The 14737-nt window shown below is 35.6% G+C and overlaps 1 protein-coding gene across 1 annotated transcript; it reads left to right on the top strand.

The window, feature by feature from the left end:
• Positions 1 to 981: 981 nt before the first annotated feature.
• Positions 982 to 2938, top strand: LOC110769790 (cytochrome P450 CYP82D47-like). The gene is made up of 2 exons (XM_021973829.2): positions 982 to 2031; positions 2215 to 2938. The coding sequence occupies exons 1-2, from the start codon at positions 1051 to 1053 to the stop codon at positions 2851 to 2853; spliced, it is 1620 nt and encodes a 539-aa protein (XP_021829521.2). The 5' UTR covers positions 982 to 1050; the 3' UTR covers positions 2854 to 2938.
• The last annotated feature ends 11799 nt before the right edge of the window (positions 2939 to 14737 follow it).

A 14737-nucleotide genomic window follows, 5' to 3' on the forward strand; every position in this document is an offset into this window, starting at 1 on the left:
CCGAGAAAATATAGGATCAATTCCTATAGCTCAAATCTTATTGAATCTTTGTCTATTTATTACAATGAAGGGAGGAAGTCCATTTAAAGGCAAAGTCTCTTGGCTTCCCGTGGATGTGCAATTATGTCTTCCAATATGTGGATTCCACTTCCACAACACTTTCATCTTGATATTCTTCATTATTTCCAAATGTGTGGGCTCCACTCAATACTTCACAACACAAATCCATTTATTAGCAAAGGCAAACAGTGGACCAAAACTTCCATTATCTTTTGTTCAGGGGTGCATTTTTGCTCACCACTTTAATCATAGGTGTACCCTCACCACTATCCTCAATGCTTGACACGTGTCCATAGACATAACCATAGTTAACTTTTGCTTTGTATTTATGGAATCATGATTATACCTATGGACACGTGTCAAGCATTGAGGATGGTGGTGAGAGTACACCTATGGTTAAATTGGTGGGCAAAAATACTCCCATTGTTCGGTCCCTCCAAGAATAAACATTTGTATCCATCGCCTCTCTGCTCTGCCCAAGAGATCTTGTGTATCTTTATGCAAAAATTTAATCTCTTGATGCTTTCACGTTTTAATTTTATAACATCAAATTATTACAAACTTAGTGATAATTAATAGTTATGGTTTAATCATAGATGATCAATAATGTACGTCAAAAAGATATTCCCTTATTACGATTGGGTGCGAATTCCTCCAAGAATAAATATTTGTATCCATCGCCTCTCTGCTATGCCCAAGAGATCTTGTGTATCTTTATGCAAAAATTTAATCTCTTGATGCTTTCACGTTTTAATTTTATAACATCAAATTATTACAAACTTAGTGATAATTAATAGTTATGGTTTAATCATAGATGATCAATAATGTACGTCAAAAAGATATTCCCTTAATACGATCGGGTGCAGGTCACGGCACTATTCTTTCTCTTCTCTCACTCTCCCTAGCATTTTCCATATAAATAACATACAGTTGTGCAGAGTTACTATTCCCATATCTCATTTGATTCTACCATCAAGAAACTGCGCACCCATGGAGTTTTCTCTTTCATATCTCACATCTTCTTCTCCATCTATCATCTTTGCCTTTCTACTATTTCTCTTCTCTCTCTTATGCATATCTAAATATTACCAAACTAACATAGCCAAGAAGAGAGCACCTCCGGAAGCACCCGGGGCATGGCCCCTAATCGGACACCTTCCCTATCTAGGAGGGCCTCGGCCTCCCCACATAAGCTTGGGCAACATGGCCGACAAGTACGGACCAATCTTCACAATCAAGCTAGGCGTGCACCGAGCTCTTGTTGTAAGCAACTGGGAAATAGCCAAAGAGTTCTTCACCACCAATGACAAAAACTTTGCCACCCGCCCTAAATTTTTGGCTGCAGAGATCATGGGCTATGACTATGCCATGTTTGGTTTTAGTCCCTACGGCCCTTATTGGCGGCAAATGCGCAAGATAGCAACCGTGGAGCTCCTCTCAAACCACCGGTTGGAGTTGCTCAAGCGCGTGCGTGAATATGAGGTTCAAGCTTGTACAAAACATATATATGATTTGTGGGAGGAAAACAAAGGTAGGTCAGAGAAAGTGTTGGTGGAGATGAATAGGTGGTTTGGAGACGTGACTTTGAACGTCATGTTCAGGATGGTTGTGGGGAAACGATTTCTTGGGGCAAAAACAAAGCAAGAGGAGGAAGAGAACGAGAGGTGTCGAAAGGGGTTGAGGGATTTTTTCAAATTGAGGGGTGAGTTTGTGATCTCGGATGCACTTCCGTTTCTTAGGTGGCTAGATTTGGGTGGGTTTGAGAAGGCCATGAAGAAGACGTCTAAAGATCTTGACATTGCCCTTCAAGGATGGTTGGAAGAGCATAAGCAAAAAAGAAGTAACTATGGGAATGCAAGGGCTGAGCATGACTTCATGGACATGATGCTTTCTGTTTTCGATGAGATAAATGCAGAGGTTCCAGCTTCTACTAGTACATCTGCTGATACAATCAACAAAGCTACTTGTCTGGTATATACGGGGTTTCATTTATTTATTTATTTTTATAAAAGTAATATTGGGTGAGGGCGCAATCGAAACTATAAGATATCTGGTGCAGGAGTAAATACTCTTAACCATTTGAGCTACAGCTTGCAATATGTGCCGGGGTTAATATTGTTTAATTAATGTCATTGTCATGTGCTTAATTTGCAGGCTCTAATTTTAGGAGGAACAGACACCACAACAGTGACATTAACATGGGCTCTTTCTTTACTATTGAACAACCGTGAAGCCTTAAGGAAGGCTCAACATGAATTAGACATGCAAGTTGGTCGGGAAAGGCAAGTGAAGGAAACAGATGTAAAAAACCTAGTTTATCTCCAAGCCATTGTCAAAGAGACCATGCGACTATATCCAGCTGCACCACTTTCTGTTCCACATGAATGCATGGAAGATTGCACTGTGGCAAGCTATCATGTAAAGGCCGGGACGCGCCTTCTAGTCAATCTTTCCAAGATTCAGCGAGATCCAAATGTCTGGGTCGACCCTGACCAATTCCAACCAGAAAGATTTCTTACAACTCACAAGGATTTTGATGTTCGAGGCCAGAATTTTGAGTTCATGCCATTTGGAAGTGGTAGGAGAATATGCCCCGGAATTTCTCTGGCTCTTCAAGTTGTACAACTTACGCTGGCTCATTTGTTACATGGGTTTGAAATTGCAACTCCATCAGGTTCAGATGAACTAATCGATATGGGTGGAACGCTTGGAATAACCAACATGAAGGCCACCCCAGTTGAGGTTCTTCTCACCCCACGCCTTCGTGCTCATCTTTATGAATGTGTTGATTAGAGATGATAGAGGAAATATATTGTAGGTTGATTTTGTAATTTCCTCAAGAATATTGGTTATTCCTTGCTTCGATATTTCTTTATCAGTAATGTTATTTAGACACAGAAAATTGACCACTCAATAATCAAGTATGGACCCTAGGTTTGGCTAACATGGGTTATAGCCCAGGTGGCTTTTATTTTCCAGCCCAAAAAAAAAAATCATAGCTCACCCAATTTAAACTACCTAGCCTCCTTTAATTCTCCTCCTTGAACAGCATGTTGTCAATAAAAAGATAAGACAAAAAAAAAAAAAAAAAACAAAACTCACACACAGCACAACACATAGAAAAAAAATAAAGAGAGAAAAAAACTCACACACAGCACGTAAAATTTAAATTTAAAATAATAAAAGAAAAATAAAAGGAAAAAGAAGAAGAAGCACCCTACCCTTGCACGTAGAGGGAAAAAAAAAAAAGAACGCTCTTGTTGTTGCTGCACTCACCTTCAAGACTCAATTCAAGTGAACCAATTTCATACATTCGTTAGGTAAGCTTCTCTCGATTTGTTGATGCTTTAATTTGAGGGTTTTTTTTGGAGTTTATGAAGTATCAATTAGGATTTGCAATTGAAACTTATGAATTATAAATTAGGGATTTGCAATTGGGGCTTATCAGTTTCGATTTATGAATTATGAATTATCAAATAGGATTTGTAATTGATTTTATTGTTCTTGCTTATTAAATAGATAGGTTTTTTTTTTTTTTTTCAATCAATGAAATTACATGGTATTGTTGAGTTTTCTGTCTACTTAGTACTTTTGTAGATAAAGTAAATTTAGCCCACCCAATTTTGAAATCATGGGTCCGTCCTTATCAGTAATGCTATTTAGAAACACAAAAATGACCACATTAACTAACCAACGTACTTATGCAACAGCTGATATAATCATACCATGTCAATTAATGAATATTGTCGTGTGGGTTCTATATTTATTTATTTATTTCTCAAAGTAACACTCCTTAAAACCAAACAATGAGTAGTACATTAAAACCCACACCAATTGGCTATTAGTTGGATTGGCAGTGTCATTTGGTGTGCTTTCTGAGTTCAAGTTCCCATGATATCCGTGTGTGTGAGTTGCCCCCCTCTCCTTCCTAACTTTGACAAAAATAAAACCAACCGAGCATTGGTTCCTTGTTCTTTTGTTTTGTTTAGACCTTGGCCCATTAAAAAGATTTAAGCCCATCTACATAGGTCCAGTTTTTTATTATTAGTAGATGCGGCCCACAAAATAACTGAACTGGGTCATGCTGAAGGGAGCCCAGATCCGAAAGGGCTGGCCTGATAAGGTACTTGTTACTTTTCCGGACGGGTCTTGAACTAGGGTTTTTCTGCTGTGGGTCTGATCTTGGACTTGAATATTATAAAACAATAAACTCAGATGAACAATCAAACACTGATTTCAAAATACAGAGAGAGACAGAGATGCTTGAATAAAATTAAACGAAACCTTTTTTTTTCTTTTTCATTTAAAAAAGAAAAAAGCAATGCATAGACAAGGTGCAATCAGTGCGTACCCAACTCTTAACATGATATGATAGATATGAACCCATGTCAACTACAAAAAAATAAAAAAAATATTATAGGCCAATAGACCCAGGCCTGGCTGTTGGGCAGGGCCGGTCCCAATTACTGCTGCTTGTCAATGCCAGATTTTCTGATTTTCATGAGGATCCAAATTTTGGACTGCCTTTTTCAACTCTGAACCAACTACTTCTTCTTAATTAAAGTACTTATAAGTCATTCAACATGCTTAACCATGATTAACATATGAGATTGTATTTACCACAAAAACTTAACCATAATTAATACGTGTAACACGTGAGATGGATGAGTTGAATTATAATCACGCGTCGTGGTTAAAGGCGGGGAGCAAAATTAAACTTTCCGGATAATCAAGTAATATGGAAGACTAACCACCGCTAAAGTTTAATGGGATACAAATCCACGCCCTTTCAAGCAAAATTGATCAAAGAAGACAAAAGAACGTTAGTGGAAAGTGCGATGTTCTTGTTTTGTTGGTTGGTGGATTGCATAAAGAACATAATGAGATAGGATGCCATTACCATGCATCATGCATGTACTTGAAATCTTGAATTTTTGACTCCCCGACTGATAGGGCAAAACCAGCGGTGCATATATATCCAAAGATTGGTTCAACAATTATGAAGAATAAGGGCCCGTGAGGCAATTGCATTATTAAAGCAGGAACAACCCTTTTCTCAATTCTCAGTTTTGTGACCCTACCAAACCTTATATATGTCGGCATATCCTTGGAAAACATCCAACAAGTTGCGTATTTTTTTCTTTTACTAGCTATTCACAACATTCTAACATGCATTTTGTGTATCAATCAAGTTCAACCCCACGCCCGTTCTCAAATAATTTGATTCTAAATCGTAAAACGATAAGCGCTATATAGCTCATACTTTCGTAAACTTGGGATATTTTGTGATAAAAATCCGAGATAAAATGCTTATATTATTCCTTAAAACTTTAAAGTTAAATCTCGTTCAACGAAGTGAAGAACATTATTGTCATTGGATAAAATCGTTCTAATCTCCACTGATAATATAATATAGTATGTAGACTTTCTGCTAGAATAATTTAACAGCAACTTTATGGTAAAAATAAAACAAACCAAAAGGCCAGAACATTTGCATTCCCCTTTACAGCTTTGTTTTCTGCTGCGTAGATTGGATTTTTCAAATGTTATGGAGATGGAAGGCAGAGTCACTCACTCTGGACCCTTTTGCTTTTTACGACATGCATCAACCCTCGTGTCTCCATCATTTGCATTGATGCTAGGTTAAATAGTAACTGGGTTCTGATATCCTATCATTGGTTGCACGTGATTTCAATGCAATCACAAATTCTTGTTTGACTGGTCTAAAACCTACTGCTCTATTTATTTATTTATTTATTTCGTTTTCTTATTCGTTTGACAACAAGATCATTTTTCTTTTTTCTTGTAAGAGGACAACAAGAAGATTACGAAAAATAATTAATGCCTCTAAGATTTCTATGTCAAGTATGTTTTTAGTACTTTAATTAATTGTTTTAAGATTAACGATGATATTTATCAACCAAAGAAAAAAAAGATTAAGGATGATATAATAATTTCAATAGATTCATACACTTTAAAAGTGTACATGCTTATTAGCCGTTATCAATATTTGAGATGAACACACAATGAAGGCAATGCTTTTTTTTTAGTTTTTCATGAAAAAAATATGACATGGACACTTAGAAATTACGACACAAACCTCTTGATTATGATCGCTAAAACTTCCAAGTGATTAACATGTTTCATATTTTTTTTCTTTCTATCTAGATCATCACATAATTAGAGAGAAAAGTGTATGAAACATGTGTTACATGGCTCCTTTGCTTGTTTTAAAAGAAGAAGAAACATAAAGCTGAGCATATATATAGAAATTTCGTAAAAGACCAATAAAGACATCTTTATGTAGTGGCACTGGAAAGCACTGGCATCTTAACGTTTTATGCTGTGTTCTTACCAATTAGGAATTTATCTTCAGGGTTGAGAGATCTGTCAAGTTGACAATTATAACAGCAAGAATTAGGAATTTCGTAAAAGTCCAATAAACACATCTTAACGTTTTATGCAGTGGCACTGTGGCAAGTACTGTGTTCTTACAAACCACGGAAAACTAGGTCGACAGCTCAAAATTCAAATGAGTTCAGTACACAATCAAAAGAGGGTTGAAATTACCATCTAGTTCTATTTTTTTTAACAATTAACTTTAATTAAATTCTGTAAATTTTTTAGAATTCATAACATAAGGTCATTGTGAAATAAGTCTCATGGTAAATACTCTTTTTCTTTGTGTAAAAATCACTTCATTAATATTGCACACCGAAAAAAGCAAGAGATAAATATTCTTAATCACTCGAAGTATAAACTCCTCGTGCGTAAAATTTACTTTGAGTAATTTTAGACTGTGACTTGCGCACTAGAGCACCAAATGTCGTTCTAGGAATTTATCTTCAGGGTTGAGAGATCTGTCAAGTTGACAACTATAACAGCAAGAATTCACTTCAGAGCTGAGGACCATATAGATGACATTGAATGAAGTCAAAGAAGCAGATTGAGAGGGCAACATTAATAAATTAGAGATAGATACCATAGATGAAGGAATTGAACTGTCTTACCTACATCGTGGACTTGCAGTTCCCTCTTTCCCAATTCAATTGCTGCTTTTATTGCTCATACCAAATCCTCCGCCCAGAACAGATCAGCCCTGTCTTTGAAAACTGTATTTCGTATCCACTCATAGAAATTATTGTTAAAAGCAGAAATTTATTAAATTTATTGTTGTCGTGTTTGCATGCAGTCAACCACTAATATCTCCTCCACTAACACAAACCAACCATTAAGTCAACTAATTATGAATCTTAATTAATTGATCTTCATCTAGTTAATGCGATTGTGGCGCTGCAGGGAGCACAGAAAATTCTCTTAATTAGATGGGGCCGTGCCATGCACCCTCAATCAACAGAAATTAATGATGATTAAAACACATCACCAAGACAACTCGTAAAATTTGATGTAAAGCTAATTGTTATTGTTATTATTTTTAAATATAAATTATTTTACTTCTCTTTTTTTCAAATGGAAGTAATTGTGAGGAGAGATGAGGGTCCATGATGAACTCATGCTTGAGAAAACAAGGAAAATGGGGAACAGACAGAGACAAATTAGCTAATTCCATATGCGTTGCATTTAATTACTCAATCCTCTTTTGTCTTAGCATTTGCAAAAAGCTAGCACAAGACAAATATATAGTGGAAGGAGCAGATTCGAATATGAGAATCTAAGACTAAATAAAGGATATTTTGTAGTTCTGGGTTTTTTTTTTTTTTTTTTTTTTTACAACAAAGAGACAGATTGATTTGCCTAGACATATTTAAAAGAAAGGTAGGCCTTCGGTGGAGTCCCATGCTCCATAGATTTTTCTGCAAAGTTGTTTGTCAGTTTGGGGCCAAACTGTCTCTCCCCTCCCCCTCAACTTTAACTCTACCTGTTTTTCTGCATATATTTTTTGCCTGCACTACACGTACGTTTGAAAATCCACACGATTAAATGATATTCTGGAAACCCATTAATTGATCTCCACAAGTTTCTTGTCCTCTATATTTGGTGTTTTCTGAATATAATTTTTCTGATATTTTTACAAATAAATCCTCAAAATTATCATCAGCAGCAACAGGAGGCTGTAATTTTCTTAGTTAGGCTTTTCGAACGACCAGTCCATTTGTATTATATATATTTATATATATATGCTTGAGCTTGACAGTGGACACCAAACCCTTTTTTTTTTTTTTTGAGTGTGTTTTGTTCAATTATTTTGGGCACTGAGATTCTGAGTACATATATTTTTATGATGCGAGTGTGGGCAGGTGAAAGTGGATTAGGTTTGATCATATAGGTCTTTCAGCTTTTAACCTACCAATTAATTATAAATCAATTACGTATCAACGGGTTAAACCCTAAACCCTATGATTAAGACCAGATCCCCAACAGATGTGTGGAAAAGTCTAGAAAATTAAAGATGTTTCTATTCACTAGCTAAATACTTAGACAAGACAGTACCCATCCATGACCATGATCCATGCATTAAAGTTCTAATTATATCCCAGTGAAAAAAGAAGTACCATAGTATATTCTAAACTGAAAACAAGATCCAAAGTCAAATGAATTAAATATTATATATACATCAGGTTTGAAACTATTGTCTTTTTTTCTTTTCTTTTCTTTAATCTATATGAGAATTACTTTTCAATCCTTCCATCTAACTATACATAACTTTTTAGTAAAAAATGATGGGAGAAAATCATGTCCAACTGTTTAATAATAACCTGAACATGTCTAACTGTTTAATAATGCAAAAATTTCTCGTATATACATACACAATTAATATATTTGTAATAAGAGTAGCATTATTCTAAAAATATCTTTAAAAACTTGTTTGGGTAAGCAGAATAAGTGGAGTGAAACTTTATACCAAGGTCCGGTAAAGAATTTAATTTAAACATGCAAAAGATTTGCATTCACCGTACGTGATTTATGCCTATAATAGGGAGACGTGATCTATGACCTTGACTATAATAATTTCTTGAGACACCGTTCGTCCTCAATAATATCATAGACATCTCAAAACAACACACAATTATTCAAAATCGATGCATTATTTGCTCGTAATCAAAGGAAAAAAGAGTTGAAAGTGAAGGTCTAATTTGATTTTGAATTTCAATAAGCTTACTGTAGACTGATTTGCATCTGATCCGATGAATCATACTTGCAATATTTGCGGATATTAGTGGATAAATTCTTCCCGGGTAGAAAGAAATAGTTGCATTTGAAAGGTGAATTTATTTATTTTACTCGAGGTTCAAACTCAGGTAAAAATTGGACATGCCAGTGAGAAAGCACGCCGCATGCAAAATCAATCAAATCTTAATTGCTGGGGTTCGTCAGTAATTTTATAGAAAAGAAAAAGGGCAAAAAAAATATGTGGTTTTTTGAGTTGGATTGTCAAATCAAGAACAATACCGAGGTGGCATCTTAGTTTGATTTGTACGTTATGAAGAGTAAAAGAACAGATGATACAACAAAGTGCGCCAAATGAAACGTGAGTCCTTTTGTCACCTTCCTCAGAAAGAAAAGCAAAGAGCACAATCAATCACTCAAATTCATCACAATTTCGGCTTTAGATTACTTGAAATGATTCGAATATCAGAATTTAGATTAATTTTGTTGGAAAATTACTCAAGATATAAAACAAAACCAGTGTTTAATAATATCTTTCTTTTGTTTGACCATTTTTACGTTATTTGACCAACCAACCCCTATTTAAAGAAATAATTCTCTTTAGTTTTTTTTTTTTTAATACAAAATAAGCAAACTATCAAAAGGTATTCAAAATAATTATCTTTAGTTGGTACCGAAAGGTATTCAAAATTTTGAATTGAGTGTTGAAGAATCACATGTTGTCAATTGAGAAATTCTAAAAATGACCGTACATGAGCCATACTTGAAGTGACATATGATATGTGGAGTGAAGGTAGAGATTTTACATCAAATCAAATGACATAACAAAAAATAATTTTATATTTTATTTAAGATTATTTACACTAATGTTCCTTGAAACTATGATCAAATCTCACTTTGTTCCCTCAAACTTAGAGTGGCCCATTTACCCTGCTTGACCGTGATTTGATGACCTACTTTGCTCTTTACCGTCAACTCCGTCCAAACGCCTGTTAAATATAATAACGTGACAGGGATGCTTTTGTAATTTAGTACACATGGATCATTATTCACAATTGAGGGGGTAACGTGGCAAGTGGAGACCACCTCTACATAGATAAAAATATTATTGAAACTAAAAAATTAAGTAAAATAGTAATAAAATACCATTAAAAAAACTCTCCTCTCCTCGCTTCCCGACCCACCCATGAGCCACCCCCCTAAGCAACCCTAGCCACCTCCTCCGCCTCGTTCAAACTCAACCACGCACTACACCACAACCACCACCCACACCGATAAAACCATGAAAGGCACCTTCAATTGTCATACTTTCTTCAATTCTTGCTACCTATTTCCAATCAACCACTCAAACTACGAACCAGTGCTTTCCACCAACATTCAAAATCCACTATTCCAACCCAAAATCAAACACATCCAGATCTCGACCAAACAAATAACCAAAGACAAATTGAACAAAATTCTAATATTAATTCCTAAAGAAACTCCTCATTAGCTCGGAGTAGTCTCTTCTAGTTTTGGGAAATCTCGAGCTTGGGCTTCATGATCGTCAGTAGCCTGGGCTCCTTTGCCATGTGAGGGCTCTCTACTTCGTCAATTGTAGTACTCTAAAAATTCGGGTTCATCTAAATCATTACCCAGATTTTTGAGTTTATACTATTAGGATGAGGGGGTTGACGAAGACAAGGGCAGAGAGAAGAAGAGAAGGAGAGGAGAGAATGGATCTGGGAGGGGCGGATCTATGGGGGTTAGGTTGAGGTCAGGGCAAGTCGGTGGGTGGGTCGGTGGCGGATGTATAGGGGTTGGGTTGAGGGAGACAGGGAGAGAGTGGGTCGGGGAGTGGGGGTGGGCAGGGACGGACCCAGGATTTCAAATTAGGGTGGGCTAAATTTACCTTACGTACAAGCTTTGAAGGGAGGAACATAATCAATGGGATCGATGTATACAAATTTCCAATTTTTTTAAAAACACAAAACCTATATTAATTAACCAAAACTAAAACTCACACTAACCAACAAAAGAAATAAACTCATACTAATTAAACAATTACAAATGTAGAAGCTATTTTTTTCTTTCCAAAAATGTAGAAATTTTTAGGATTAAAGTTTTATGTCGTAAAACATGAATGATTACAATTTAAAATATATTGGAATTTTAGGGGACTATAAGGGGCTGACCTACTGTCATTTGTTTATTTTTAATTACAAAATCTGTACAATCAAATGTTTTGGCCAAGCCGAAAAAAAAAAATTACATATAATTTTTTTAAATAAAAAATTGTAAATCCCTAATTGATACTTCATAAACTCTAAAAAGTCCCCAAATTTCAACATCAACAAATTAAGACAATAAAAGAAGATTAATAATTGAAGATTAATTTGGTTTGCTTTAATTAAGCATTGAAGGGCATGGTTGATTGGCGTGTAGCAGGGATGATTGGCTCTTTCTTCATGTTTTTTTATTTCTCCCCTTGCATTAGCAAAGGGATGTTTTCTGCGCAAGAGGGTGTGTGGGGTTTGCTTGGGTAGGCTGGGAGTATTGCTATAGGCTAAAACAAATCAAGACACCTGGGCTATAGCCCAGGTTAGCCTGGGAATGGGTCCGTCCCTTGGGGTGGGGGGTGGGTTGAGGGGTTTGTTGGGTGAATGTGGATAGGGAAGAGGGTGGAGATGGGGAAGTGGGGGATGCGGTTAGGGCTGTGCAGGATCCAAACCAATCCGCTAAAACCGACCAAACCAATCCAATCCAATCCAATTTTTATTGGTTTCGACAACATCGGCGGATTGGATTGGATCAGAAAATTGAAAATCCAATTGGATCGGTTTGGATGACGGATCAAGTTTTTAAAATCCAACCAAAACCGAACCAATCATATATATATATATATATATATATATATATATAATATTGTTCTTCCCATACGTTCCTATTGTAAAATATATAAATACATATTGATTAAAAATTAATATATTGACCTTACCCATACCCAGCATGCTAAACATGCTCAGAAACTCTCATATTTGTTTCCTACAGACAACACAGCATGCTCAACATGCTCACAAACTCCCATACGTTATTAATATATTAGATAGCATACTTGCTTTATTTACCAAGGGTCCACAAGTTTGAACAAGGTCAGAAGAATTCTCACACCCTTCATCAGCATATTTGGTAAGTGTTTATTATTTTTGGGTTCAAGAATTCAGTAATTCATCATTCAAGCATAATATTAAGTTATTAACATAGTTTTATGAAACAGATGGCAACTTCTACTTCAACTTCCATGGGAAACCAAACTGGAAATACAAGTCAACCACCAATTGATGTGCTTTCAACTTCTAATGTTATTGATGCTGTCAAAGTTTCAAATGTTGAAGTGTTGCTACAAGAAACAAAACCCAGCGATTCTTCATGATGTAGCATCAGAATCAACATTTAGTAATGGTGGTCGTATTCTTGATCCATATAGGAGTTCATTATCCCCAAGAACAGTGGAGGCACTCATTTGCACACAAAATTGGTTACGTTCTTCACCAAAAATTGATATTCTTGAGATCATAGATGATATCGAAGACATTGAATCATGTAAATATTATTTCAAGATAACTTTCATATTTTAAATTAATTAGTATTGATTTTATTATATTTATTTTAATATGATATTTTCTTCTTTGTAGAAATTTTGGGTCCTACATCAAAACTTACATTGAATGAAAATTGATGTGGATGATTGCATAATCTCTAACATGGAAGGATTGATGGACCTGGAAGCCTAAAAGAGTTCTCAAAGTTTTTTTGGTTAATTTTAGTTTTTTTTTTTTTAAGAATGGATGTAGCTCTTAATGTAATGTTGTTTTTAAATTTCATGTTGTATTTTCAGATTGAATTTTGAATTGAATTATATGTAATGAAAAACTAAAGTTCTTTTGCAATGATTATATTTTCATACAAACCGATCATCCAATCCAATCCAATCCAATGTACATTGGATTGGATTGGATTGGATCCTGATATTTGATCATATTGGATTGGATTGTAAAATCTGTAATCCAATGAAAAATTGGATTGGATTGGATTGTTAAGAAACCATTGGTTTCGACCCGATGCTCACCCCTAGATGCGGTCATAAGATGGGGTGAGTGGACTGTGTTATCAATTTTTAAACTTTTTGCCTTTTCTTTTAATGTAGTTTTTTTAATGTTTTTATTTTTATTTTTATGTATTAAAATATTTAATTATATTTTTATCAAGGCCAAATTGTAGCAATGGTCCCTCGACTAAGACGTAACTTTACTTGTCGTCCTTCATGCTTCTAAATTGTTACGATGGTGTTTCAATTAGCTTTCATGTTGCATCATTGGTCTTTCCGTCAACTTAGTTAAATTTTCTGTCAAAATTAAGGGCAAATTGGGAAATTCAAAAAAAAAATCTCTCTCTCTCTCTCTGCGCTCTCCCACTTCCCTTGACGATATCCCCATTCCCCTATGACTACCACCTGCAAGCTCCAACCCTCAAACCTATCCCATAACCACCCTCTACCCTAGCCTGCAACCCCAGCACCCACGAACCCATAACCCTGGATCCGATCAAAACAGAGAAGCATAACCCAATTTTCTCACCGTCCTCATTTCTTGAATTCCAAAGCTTGCTTCCAATTTTGCAAGTTTACGAATTTGCAAATTTGCAAGGGCAAATGGCTCTCAAAGCCGTGCATGTCTTAAACGTTCCTAGTCTCCACCAAGTCACAGAAAATGTAGCATTGGCCGTCCATTCTTCACGCTTGGCTCAAGGTAATAACCATTCCATCAAATTGCTTTGAATTAAAAAAAAAAAAAAAGAAAAAAAAAAAAAAGTGGTTTTGATCTTGATCTTGAACTTGTGTTTTGTGAATAGGTCTGAAGGATGAAGGTGAAGCGAGAGAGAGAGAGAGAGAGAGAGAGAGAGAGAAGAAAATGGCTGGGAGGGGGGGGAAGAAGAAAATCGAAGAGATGAGATATTTTCTTATAAATTTGTTGTGTGAAAATACATTTGTGCCCATGCCAAGTAGGACTTGTCCATGCCACGTCATCATTTTTAACGAAAAAGTTGATTGAGATGACAGAAAGGACGATTTCGGAAAGTGGAGGCATAATTAAAGTACCACTGTAATAATTTAGTAGTATGAGGGACGAAAAGTAAAGTTTGGTCTTATTCGAGGGACCATTACTACAATTTAGCATATTGGTGAATAATGAACCATGGGTGCAAAATTACACAAACACCCTTGCCACGTCATCATAGTTAACTAACTTTTGGACGAAGTTGACAACATGGGGCAAAGTGGGTCACCAAACCACGGTCAAGCGGGGTAAGTGAGCCACTTTAAGTTTGGGAGGACAAAGTGAGATTTGACCGTAGTTTCAGGGGGCATTGGTGTAAATAAGCCTTTTATTTATACATATACAACATCAATTATCATAATTAACTGTTAATTAACATATCAACTATCACATTACGCGAATTTAATCCGTTTAAAATTACAAAGTCTTTCTTAATACACAAAAGATATTGA

This window comes from Prunus avium, chromosome 6, assembly GCF_965620075.1.
Source record: "Prunus avium chromosome 6, drPruAviu1.hap1.1, whole genome shotgun sequence".
In the NCBI taxonomy this organism is placed as follows: Eukaryota; Viridiplantae; Streptophyta; class Magnoliopsida; order Rosales; family Rosaceae; genus Prunus; species Prunus avium.